At 39.9% G+C, this 11,861-nt stretch overlaps 2 protein-coding genes across 2 annotated transcripts in view; both read right to left on the bottom strand.

Annotated features, from left to right (window-relative positions):
- Positions 1-7,232: 7,232 nt before the first annotated feature.
- On the bottom strand, positions 7,233-8,888 carry gcnt3 (glucosaminyl (N-acetyl) transferase 3, mucin type). Its single transcript, XM_083547354.1, has one exon. It carries the CDS (start codon positions 8,748-8,750, stop codon positions 7,449-7,451), a length of 1,302 nt encoding a protein of 433 aa, XP_083403480.1. The 5' UTR covers positions 8,751-8,888; the 3' UTR covers positions 7,233-7,448.
- A 903-nt stretch (positions 8,889-9,791) lies between these two features.
- Positions 9,792-11,861, bottom strand: part of LOC310729263 (cysteine repeat modular protein 2) — a 25,711-nt gene continuing 23,641 nt past the window's right edge. Inside the window, exon 16 of the mRNA XM_083547353.1 lies at positions 9,792-10,420. Coding sequence (XP_083403479.1) covers positions 10,026-10,420 — 395 coding nt within the window. The 3' untranslated portion in view covers positions 9,792-10,025. The remainder of the gene's footprint in view (positions 10,421-11,861) is intronic.

The raw sequence follows: 11,861 nt of genomic DNA, 5'->3' as shown, positions 1-11,861 counted from the left end.
CACGCTGCACGGTTGCACATCTTTTGCTATAAACATTCCCAATGCTTTAGTTATGGCTATCGCCCTGTCCGACTTCTCACTGAGAGGCTGCTTAAATGCTGCGGACAGTAGAAGTTGTTTCCTAACCGGCTCTCCTGTTTGTGCTGTTTGTATCGACATAATGGCGTGAAGTCTTCTCAAATGAACTGTCATATTAGAAGTGTTTTCATTAGCACATTGAATGCATTTTGCACAATGCTTGCACACAGTCGCAGTTCTATCCACTGATTTGTTTCCGTTGTCATCGTAAGTTACATGAAATCCAAAATGTTCCCACACACCGGATTTGAACGACGCGGGCGCATCCGCCAACTCCGTGCAGCCTTCATTATCTACTCTACTTGCCATTTCTGCAGCACTCTTTACTCAACTTTTACTGTCTATATGTATGTTCACGCTAAACTGTCTGAGGCGAAACTGAGCACGGGGCTACATTGCGCATGCGTCGAACCGTGCGACGCACACACGAACCGAACCGAGACAAGCGAACCGAACGGTTCGGGTGTTTTTCCATGTACCGTGCCACCCCTAGTAGTAGCTTAAAAATAAGTAACTTGTATCGATGGCTAATTTTTTAATGAATACATTTCACTTATTCTACAATTTTACACTTTGACCAGTAGAGGGCGACTGAGTGTTCTGAACACATACAGGATGTATACCAGAAAAGCCCCGACTAGGTTCTGCGGGCCAAAGTTGACTCGTGGTGACCTTTGATTTGCTATGCCATATATAGGAAGAGGGAATTGGCAAGACGCGAAATTGGAGGGATAATTCCAACCAGCTGCCACCAGCCCTAACTAGCTTCATGTCTCTCATTAGAGGTCACTCAATTTCTGTATGAGGCATTTAACTATACAATTAATTGAATTGATTTTCATTGTACTATAAGTGTCATCTGAAATAGTATGAGAAAAGCAATAAAAGTGCATTAGTTAAGCAGATCACAGTAATGTTTTTGTTTTTTGTTTTTTTTTAATATTACGAAATCCTAAATGAGATGAAGCATGGCAACTTTCATTTTAATATCATGTTTGGTATGATGCAACACATTTTTGGTCCACAGCCCTCAATCAAGTTAGAGTTTTTATTTTAGTATATAAATTTAAGTTAAATTTATGCAGTCATCGAGTCAGCCAGTCATGTGAGGTGGCAGCATCACAGTGCCTCAAATCATGTAATTTACATTAATCACCAGAATGAAGAAAAAGTGTAATGTCTGTGACTTAAATCATGGCATGGTTGCTGATGTCAGATAGGCTGGTCTAAGTATTCCGGATGCTACTGATCTCTTTGGAATTTCACACACAGAAGTATCTAGAGTTTACACAGAAGGCTGTGCAGAAACAAACACAAACTGAGTGAGGGAAAGTTCAGTGGGTGGAAACACCCTGTTAATCAGAGGTCAGAAGAAAAAAAAAAATCCAGATTGGTTTCAGCTGACAGAAAAGACATAGTAACTCATGCATTCCCTCATTACAGCCATGGTGAGAAGAAAAGTATGCTGAGCTATAACAGCTAAAACCACATCAGGTGGAGATCAGCAGAAAAATGATCCTGGATACTTTCCGGTCTTCTTCTGTCTACTTTGAGTTATTCCATTCCCAAGATGGCCTCAGATTCCTGTTCTTGGATGAAAGGAGTGAAACCTGATGTGGATTTCTGCTGTTCTGTCTCAGAGGTCATTTTTGTTTGCTTGTTTGTTTATTTGTTTTAGCAGCAAACATATATGACACACTGTACACCAGTCTTTCACATGGTGGTTTCAGTATAAACAAATATCTATAAAATAAATATCATTTTATAATTGTGATGATTTTGGCTCACATTTAACAAACCCACCAATTCACTATCTCAAAAAAACAACAAAATAGAATATGGTGACATGCCAATCAGCTTATCTTCAAAATGTTCTTCTAGTTTGGTTCACTAGGCTACACAATCATGGGAAAGACTGCTGATCTGAAAGTTGTCCAGATTTCAATCATTGACATCCTTCACAAGGAGGGGAAGCCACAAACATTCATTGCAAAAGAAGCTGCTGTTCACAGAGTGCTGTATACAAGCATGTTAGCAGAAAGTTGAGTGGAAGGAAAAAGAGTGGGAGAAAAAAATGGACTACCAACAGAGAGAACCGCATCTTTGAGAGGGTTCTCAAGCAAAATCGATACAAGAATTTGGGTGAACCTCACAAGGAATGGACTAAGGCTGGGGTCAAGGCATCAAGAGCCACCACACGCAGACGTGTCAAGGAATTTGGCTACAGTTGTTGTATTTCTCTTGTTAAGCCTGAACCACAGACAACGTGGGCTAAAGAGAAAAAGAACTGGACTGTTGCCCAGTGGTCCAAAGTCCTCTTTGTGACTGAAAGCAAAACTGAAGGAAGGGTGGAGAAGCTCATAGCCCAAGCTGCTTAAAATCCAGTGTTAAGTTTCCACAGTCTGTGATGATTTGGGTTGTAATGTCACAACACAGTGGTATTGGTCCACTGTGTTTTTTAAAAACCAAAGTCACTGCACCTGTTTACCAAATAACCTACTGCTGACCAGCTTTTTAAAGATGCAGATTTCCTTTTCCAGCAGTATTTGGCACCTGCCCACACTGCCAAAAGCACAAAAAGTTGCTTAAATGACCATAGTGTTACTTGACTGGCCAGCAAACTTACCAGACCTGAACCCCATAGAGGATCTATGGTGTATTGTCAAGAGGAAAATGAGAAACAAGAGACCAAAAAATGTCAAAGAAAACTGGGCTTCCATACCACCTCAGCAGTGCCACAGACTGATCACCTCCATGCCATGCCGAATTGAGGCAGTAATTAAAGCAAAAGGAGCCCCTACCAAGTATTGAGTACATATACAGAAAATAAACACACTTTCCAGAAGGCCAACAATTCACTAAAAAATGTTTTTAAAAACTTTTCCACCACATTCTAATTTATTGAGATGCACCTGTATATACTGCTCAGCCATAACCAGGTGTAGGTGAAGTGAATCTTCTTCTTCTTCTTTCGGCTGCTCCCATTAGGGGTCACCACAGCGGATCATCCGTCTCCATACCACCCTGTCCTCTATATCTGCCTCTTTTACACCAACTACCTGCATGTCTTCCCTCACCACATCCATGAACCTCCTCCTTGGCCTTCCTCTTTTCCTCCTACCTGGTGGCTCCATCTTCAGCATTTTTCTACCAATATAATTCATGTCCCTTCTCTGCACATGTCCAAACCATCTCAATCTCGCCTCCCTCACCTTGTCACCAAAACATCCTACATGTGCTGTCCCTCTAATAAACTCATTTCTAATCTTGTCCATCCTCGTCACTCCCAACGAAAACCTCAACATCTTCAGCTCTGCTACCTCCAGCTCCACCTCCTGTTTTTTACTCAATGCCACTGTCTCTAATCCATACAACATCGCAGGTCTCACCACAGTCCTATAAACTTTCCCTTTCATTCTTGCAGATACTCTTCTATCACAAATCACTCCTGTCACTCTTCTCCACCCACTCCACCCTGCCTGCACTCTTTTCTTTACTTCCCTAACACACTCTCCATTACTTTGCACTGTTGACCCCAGGTACCTGAACTCCTCCACCTTTTCCACCTCTTCTCCCTGCAACCGCATCACTCCACTGCCCTCCCTCTCATTCACACACATGTACTCTGTCTTACTCCTACTGACTTTCATTCCCCTTCTCTCCAGCGCATATCTCCACCTCTCCAGGCTCTTCTCAACCTGCTCTCTACTCTCACCACAAATCACAATATCATCTGCAAACATCATAGTCCAGGGAGACTCCTGTCTGACCTCGTCCGTCAACCTGTCCATCACCACTGCAAACAGGAAAGGGCTCAGGGCCGATCCTTGATGCAGTCCAACCTTCACCCTGAACCAGTCTGTCGTACCTACTGCACACTTTACTGCCGTCACACTGTCCTCATACATGTCCTGCACCACCCTCACATACTTCTCTGACACACCTGACTTCCTCATACAATACCACAACTCCTCTCTCGGCACCCTGTCGTACGCTTTCTCTAAATCCACAAATACACAATGCAGCTCCTTCTGTCCTTCTCTATACTTCTCCATCAACATCCTCAAAGCAAATAAGGCATCTGTGGTGCTCTTCCTCGGTATGAAACCATACTGTTGCTCACAGATGGTCACCTCTTCTCTCAGCCTGGCTTCCACTACTCTTTCCCATAACTTCATGGTGTGACTGATCAACTTAATTCCCCTGTAGTTACTGCAGGTCTGCACATCTCCCTTATGCTTAAAGATCGGTACCAGCACACTCCTTCTCCATTCCTCAGGCATCCTCTCCCCTTCCAGAATCCTGTTAAACAATCTGGTTAAAAACTCCACTGCCATCTCTCCTAAACATCTCCACGCTTCTACCGGTATGTCATCTGGTCCAACCGACTTTCCATTCTTCATCCTCTTAATCGCTGCTCTCACTTCCTCCTTACTAATCCTATCTACATCCTGCTTCACCAACTCCACATCCTCCAACCTTCTCTCTCTCTGATTTTCCTCATTCATCAGCTGCTCAAAATACTCCCTCCATCTTCTCAACACACTCTCCTCACTAGTCAACACATTTCCCTCTCCATCCTTTATTGCTCTTACTTGCAGTACATCCTTCCCAGCTCGGTCCCTCTGCTTGGCCAATCGGTATAAATCCTTTTCTCCTTCCTTAGTGTCCAACCTCTTATACAGTTCCTCATATGCCTTTTCCTTGGCTTTCGCCACATCCCTTTTAACCTGCTGCCGCATCTCCTTGTACTCCTGCCTACTCTTCTCATCACTCTGTCGATCCCACTTCTGTTTTGCCAATCTCTTTCCCCTAATGCTCTCCTGCACTTCCTCATTCCACCACCACGTCTCCTTGTCTTGCTTTCTATTTCCAGATGTCACACCAAGTACTTTTCTAGCTGCCTCCCTCATCACTCCTGCAGTAGTTGCCCAATCATCCGGCACCTCTTCACCACCACCAAGCCCCTGTCTGACCTCTTCCCTGAACCTCACACTACACTCTTCCTCCTTCAGTTTCCACCATCTTATTCTTCTTTCAAACCTTACTTTCCTCCTCTTCTTCTTCGCCTCCAAAACCATCCTACAGACCACCATCCGATGCTGTCTAGCTACACTGTCCCCCGCCAACACCTTACAGTCTCCAATCTCCTTCAGGTTGCATCTCCTACACAGAAGATAATCCACCTGTGTGCACCTTCCTCCACTCTTATACGTCACCCTATGATCCTCCTTCTTCTTAAAATACGTGTTCACCACTGCCATTTCCATCCTTTTAGCAAAATCTACCACCATCTGCCCTTCCACATTCCTCTCCTTAAAACCATACCTACCCATCACCTCCTCATCACCTCTGTTCCCTTCACCTACATGCCCATTAAAGTCTGCCCCAATCACCAATCGTTCTTTCCTAGGTACACCATCTACCACTTCATCTAATTCACTCCAGAATCTTTCTTTCTCCTCCATCTCACAGCCAACTTGTGGAGCATAGGCACTGATGACATTTATCATCATCCCTTCAACTTCCACCTTCACGATCATCACCCTATTAGAAACTCTCTTCACCTCCACTACACTCTTACTGTACGCTTCCTTCAGAATCACCCCTACACCATTTCTCTTCCCATCCACACCATGATAAAACAGTTTAAACCCACCTCCAATGTTCCTGGCCTTACTCCCTTTCCACTTGGTCTCCTGAACACACAACACATCTACCTTTCTCCTCTCCATCATATCAGCTATCTCTCTCCCTTTACCCGTCATAGTACCAACATTTAAAGTACCAACCCGAACCTCTACTCTCCTACACTGCTCCTTTTCCTGCCATCTCTGTAGACGCCTTCCTCCTCTCCTTCTCCTCCTTCGGCCAACAGTAGCCCAATTTCCACCGGTACCCTGTCGGCTAACGATACCTGTGGCGGTTGTTGTTAACCCGGGCCTCGACCGATCCGGTATGAAATTCTCATTTGTGATCCGCATATTTGATTTGGCACATGTTTTACGCTGGATGCCCTTCCTAACGCAACCCTCCCCATTTACCCGGGCTTGGGACCGGCACTAAGAGTACACTGGCTTGTGCCCCCCTAATGGCTGGGTTGTGTAGGTGAAGTGAATAATATTGCTTACAATGCTTACTGTGAAGTGCCTGCCATGTGGGCAAATAGGCAAGTGTAAATGATGCATGTGGGTTGTGTCTAAAAAAAAAAAAAACCCAGTAATTTATTTCCTTTTGACATGTGTTTAATTTGTAAAAGACAAAAGCCTCTCGTGGTTATCTGTATGCATGTTAATGACAATAGTACTTGTATTTACATACATGGTTTCCTGTGTAATCAGGAAGCAAGTTAATTATATGTGTGTAAATCACTCAGATAGAAATTTTTTGTACATTGTACACTCTGTCAGTACAACTGGTCCAATAATATCTGTGTGGCACTAAATATTTCACAACACTGTTGCATTTATGATTAAGGTGGAAAAAAATTAAAAGCAACAAAGTAAAAACTATTGAATCCAAGAGCCATTGAATAAAGGTGCTCAAGCTATGTTTGCATCTGATTATTAATGAACTAAAAATCTATTCATTTCTGCTAAGTAGTCCGATATAACTCTCTGTGCTTCTGATGAATAATCCAGTATAAGTCTGCATATGTCAGATTATCTATCCAGTCAAATTCCAAATATTTTTTATTAATAGTTAAGTATAATCAGGGATGTTTGTAAAATTCTTCAATTTTGTGTAAACCGATTTCCAGAATCAGGATTGGGACACTTGCACAGCAGCGATTTCACAATTTGTCTTGGAATTTTAAGACATGGAAAGCTTAACTAAGAAGCTCTTATTAATAATGAGAACTGATATCTTAAGTCAACACATGCTTTAAAACACACTGCCTGCAATATATTTGACTTGCTACAATATCATAAATAGCACAATGTTTTACTACTTAGTATTACCTGTCAATGTTATAAGTAATGATAAAGCAGTGTTTTGTTTTACAAATATATGGCAATATAAAAAATAAACTTAGTGCAAATGTAAGTAAATGAAGCACATTTAATACCCAAATGTTGCAAATAAAATAAAATATCCTAAGACAGAATACATATTAGGAGTAGAGAGAAAAATTAAAAAGGAAATAAAAACAGTTTTACAACTATTGTAATGAGACTGAAACACACAACACACGCACTTTTTTTTTGTCTGATTGACTATCTTCATCTTACATTCTTTCAACTGTTACTTTGAAGTATTACTTACAATATTAAGGTTCATGAATAATATATTTCTTTAAATAAGCTATACATACTGTATAAACAAATATTAGACATCCTTGTACAGTAGGTCATAAAGGTGTAGCTGTATTATTTAATTATCTTAGCTTTATCTATGTTAAGTATAGACTGTCCATGAAGTGCTTTGTACCGTAAATAAGCCTCCAAACATTTTATAGCAATGTCATCCACTTCTGGGTCAAATTTGTTAGCAAAGAGATGTTTCTGCTTTATAATCCAGTTCAGGTCCCCTGCTCCATAAACACACACTGCATGCCTATGTGTCCCAGTACACGGTGGGTATGGTGCTCCATTATTTACATTTCCTTCATGATAGCTCCACTTGACCAACCTCGCGATGGCCAGCATGTCCGACTCGTCATATTTTTCATTGGGTGGGTTGAAGCCAGGCACCGAAGGCATTCTCTGTAGTGTTGCCCACATGTGCTCATCCGGGCTGTATGTGTCCTTCTCCCATTCCATAAAGTTCTGGATCTCCGGACTCTTAAAGATATGTTCGACAAACTCTCTAGTAACAACAAAGTATGCATTTCCAGAGAACATGGGGGTGCTGATGGGTGGAGGGGTTTTCCTAATGTCTGTTCGAGTCACAGTGGTTGTGATGTTATGATGGTACTCCCAGCGGCCTTTTTTGTGTGGACTTGTAACTTCAGACTCCATACTATTCCTTCCATTAAGATTTTTCAGAACACGAACAAGCTCCACATTGTTTTTTAAGGGAAAATCTGCCCCACATGTGTTGAGCAGATATCTCCACTTGACAGGAGACTTGAGAAGATCCTCCATGCAGTTTAGGTCCGCTTGAACTCTTGACCAGGAGGCATAGATGACACTCTCTAACTTACTGGCCACAAACACATTGGGCAAACAAGACACAATCGCACTTACAGCCTCTAAAAAGATCTTAGGTGTCTTCTGGTCCACATGAACACAGTAGACATTCTGAGGTGTGTAAATAGCACGCAGGAGCCTCTCAAACATCTCAATCTTTTCATGGATAACCATGGAGTAAGCGATTGGGAAGTCTCTTTCCTCATTGCTCAGAGGAACTGTTAGAAACCCCCTGTCTCTGATAAAATTGTCACAATCCTTTGTGGCATTTAGGTAGAAGGACTCAGAAAGAAGAGAATGTTTTTTCCACCCAGCAAGAAGTTTTTTAAAGTTTTTGCTGTCGACTCCATCCATGTCTCCTTGGAGGATAGCTGAACAAGCTTGCAGTTCTCCAACAGTGTGCTTGATCAGGTGTTCCATGTCCGTTCGCTTTTTCGGTAAGCAGCTTTTTCTTCTAGAATTCATTACAATGTATATTAATGAAAAGGTAAATAAAAATAAAGAGATATACATTAAAAACCCTGTTTTCTTTAAAGCCATTTCTTAGGTGAAATTGCTGTATGTGTCAAAAGTCACACTCAGCTTTGGAGACCAGCAAATCACACTCACAAAAAGTGAGTGTAACACTACAGGAACAGGGAAGTGTGTAATAACTGACAATAGTCCAGTCACAGAGTAGGAAGGGAAGGCTCTCATTTGAATTACATTGTTAATGTACAAACAGTGTAGGTGTGGCTTTTCAAGAATTAAAAGTATGTTTGCTTTTCAACAGGAAAAAATGCTGTTTGGTCAGCAAACAGAACATTGAAAAAACATAAAAGAAATGTACAGAAAAGAAAAAAAGTGTATAGTAAAGAGGAGGTTTTAAAATATCTCAAATTTGATGTGACGTTGATCTTAAAAGAACACTTAACCTGATCTGTCAGATCGGCTCCTTGTTTGTTCCTGTTGTTAGGCTCTGTCCCTTTTCCTATAACTACTTTAAACAATCTTTCTTCTCAAGCCCAAACTAAAAACACCATTGACCATTTTTATGAACTGTGATAATGTATAATGATTCTTTATTACTATTCTAATTAAGACATAGCGGAATCCAACATTAACTGTAAGAAATTTGCTTTAGGAGATTTTGTTTTTTTTCCTTTTAAACATATATTAAAACCAGTAACAGAAGATCATAATCTGAATAACTGTAGTAATGAATGCTATTAAATAACCTACTTTTGTCAATCCTAACAAATATGGGTGAAGGTCATCTTCATGTCATTTCTGTTTTAGAAGCCAGGACTACATCATTTCTTATATTAAAAATGTCACAAGAATTTGTACACTTTAAAGACGTACAATGGGTTTTATATTAATACAAATGGTAAATGAATAATGATTTGTTTTATAATTAAATAGGAAATTCACTGAAAATATATATTTACAGAATGGAACATGACAGAAATTTCAATGTGTCTTCTAAGGAAGACGGAACAATTGTTAAAGAAGAAAGACTTAAAGGCAGAATTCTAAAGAATGTTTATCTACTTATTCATTCAAATACAGTTCCACAGATGATTTTCTACAGATGTAAGAATTAAACTTTAATTGATATCTTTTTATTTACAGGATTTAAAACAGAGACCAAACCAATTTCTCTTATCTATATTTTCAAATACAAAAACAGGTGCATTATATAGGGGTTTGCTTAAATATAAAATATTTTACAATGAGAAAACACATTTTGCGCATACTAACGTTCATTTAATAGGAAATAAAACAATTAGAATATAAAATTTGAAACTCTCTGAATCACAATTTGAGGGGTGATCAGTTGAGGAGTGTGTTTTCAGTGGCCTCATCCACCTCCTCTTCCTCAGGTTTGTGCATGAATCCATAACGACGATAGATGGATCCATCCCGACTTGTGTACACAACATCTGCATCATCTCCGCTGTCCTCAGGCTCAGGTACTCCATGGGGCATAGGGCGTGGATCAGGCCTGGCACCTGCTGTCCCTCTCAGCCTCTCATAACTGTGGCTCCAGCATAGCCTCTTCCTGGCACGGGCTTTTACTAATGCAAAGATTCCCAGCGCAAGAACTACAAAGAAAATCAGAGCAGCAGGCAGGGCGGCAGATGTGTGCTGGTATACCCGAGACCTCAGGTTCACATTGTCATCCTCAGCCTTGTTTTGATTTGACATTGGAGCCTCCAAACACAAAGCTGTGAAAAGATCATATTAACTCTTAACAAAAAGTTAAAGTGTGATAGAAAAGCTTCGTAGAACAGACATAGATGTCTATCTCTGAAAAAAAAAAAGCTTGGCAGCCCTTGACATTTTGGCATAAACATCTAGGTCTGTTCTACAAAGCTTGTCAACTCCTTGCAGTTTGCCGATGTCATGCTTGATCATGTCCACCCACCCAGCCTCTCGTTTTAGAAAGCATTACAAGTAATATAAAGTGAAGGTAATATAAGTAATATAAGTGGAAAGATAAGAAAAAAAAGGAGACACATCTCCAAAACACTTTCAAAACCATAACTCTTCTAATTTGCAAAAGTCAAATCCAGCTTCAAAAACCCAAAAAATGATGGCATTGTAGAAGATTTGCACCATTTGAAAAGGAAGTGTGCATAAACTGATAAAGGGCCAGTCATAGAAAACAATCTTCTTCTGCAATCCATTTATTTCTACATTCTATAAGCTTCTAATTTGTTCCTTCCTGAAGTAAAGTGTATGGCAGAATATGTTGTGTTATATCAGTTACTTTCATGTTGCATTAATGGTACATTCACATACAAAGAGATCTGATATTTCAAAGAAAATATGGCAATATACAAATATAGAATTATATAAATATACAAAAAGTGTTGTTTAAGGTAACTGCATGTGTTTCATTTAAAATTGACACATTACATAAAATACGGCTTTAATGCAATGCGGTCTTTGTAGGTGATAATGATAAATGCAAACAATAACCAAGTGTCAAATAAATAGTGTGTGTATCTGAAAGCTCCATTAACGCACCTACATGAAAATAACCGCAACTCACAAACCAGCTAACAACACCAGAGGTAAAGCAACTGCATGACAGAAGAAACTATTCAGTGGGGGAAGGTGGGGGGAAAGTCTACATTGGGGAAATGTGAGGGAAACTAAATAACCAACAAAAATGTCTATTATTAAATGTATCCATGACTTTATGTTCTAAAATGTTTTATTTTATTATAATTTTTTTTTTAAATGTTACATTTTAAATTGTAATCATTTGATACTTTTAATATGTTCTACTGTAAATAACATTTTAATGTAATATCTTACATTTTGGTGTGAAAGAGGAAACTAATTGAAAGAGGAAACCCAAGGCAGTTTTTTTACGTCTCCATGTGTAAAGTGATAAAGAAAAAAAGTTAAACAAAGGTGTGTCTGTTTTGAGTATGGTCATCAACAATGCAGTGATGCAAGGTGACAATTTGTGTAAAAAATATTTCAAATTAAAGCCTTAAACAACAATTCCAACGGTGAGTTTAGCTTTCGTTTGATGGGAATGCCTAATTAAAAGAGAAATCATTGTTGAGAACTTCCTTATTTGCTTTAGCAACAGGAATGTGATTGCCAGATCGTAATATCTTATCGGTGTATCTGTGTGCAATGTTGTAAAAA

Source organism: Silurus aristotelis (genome assembly GCF_946808225.1).
Source record: "Silurus aristotelis genome assembly, chromosome: 7".
Lineage (NCBI taxonomy): Eukaryota > Metazoa > Chordata > Actinopteri > Siluriformes > Siluridae > Silurus > Silurus aristotelis.
The sequence above is the reverse complement of the archived record's forward strand: the minus strand, read 5'-3'. Positions and strand labels throughout refer to the sequence as shown.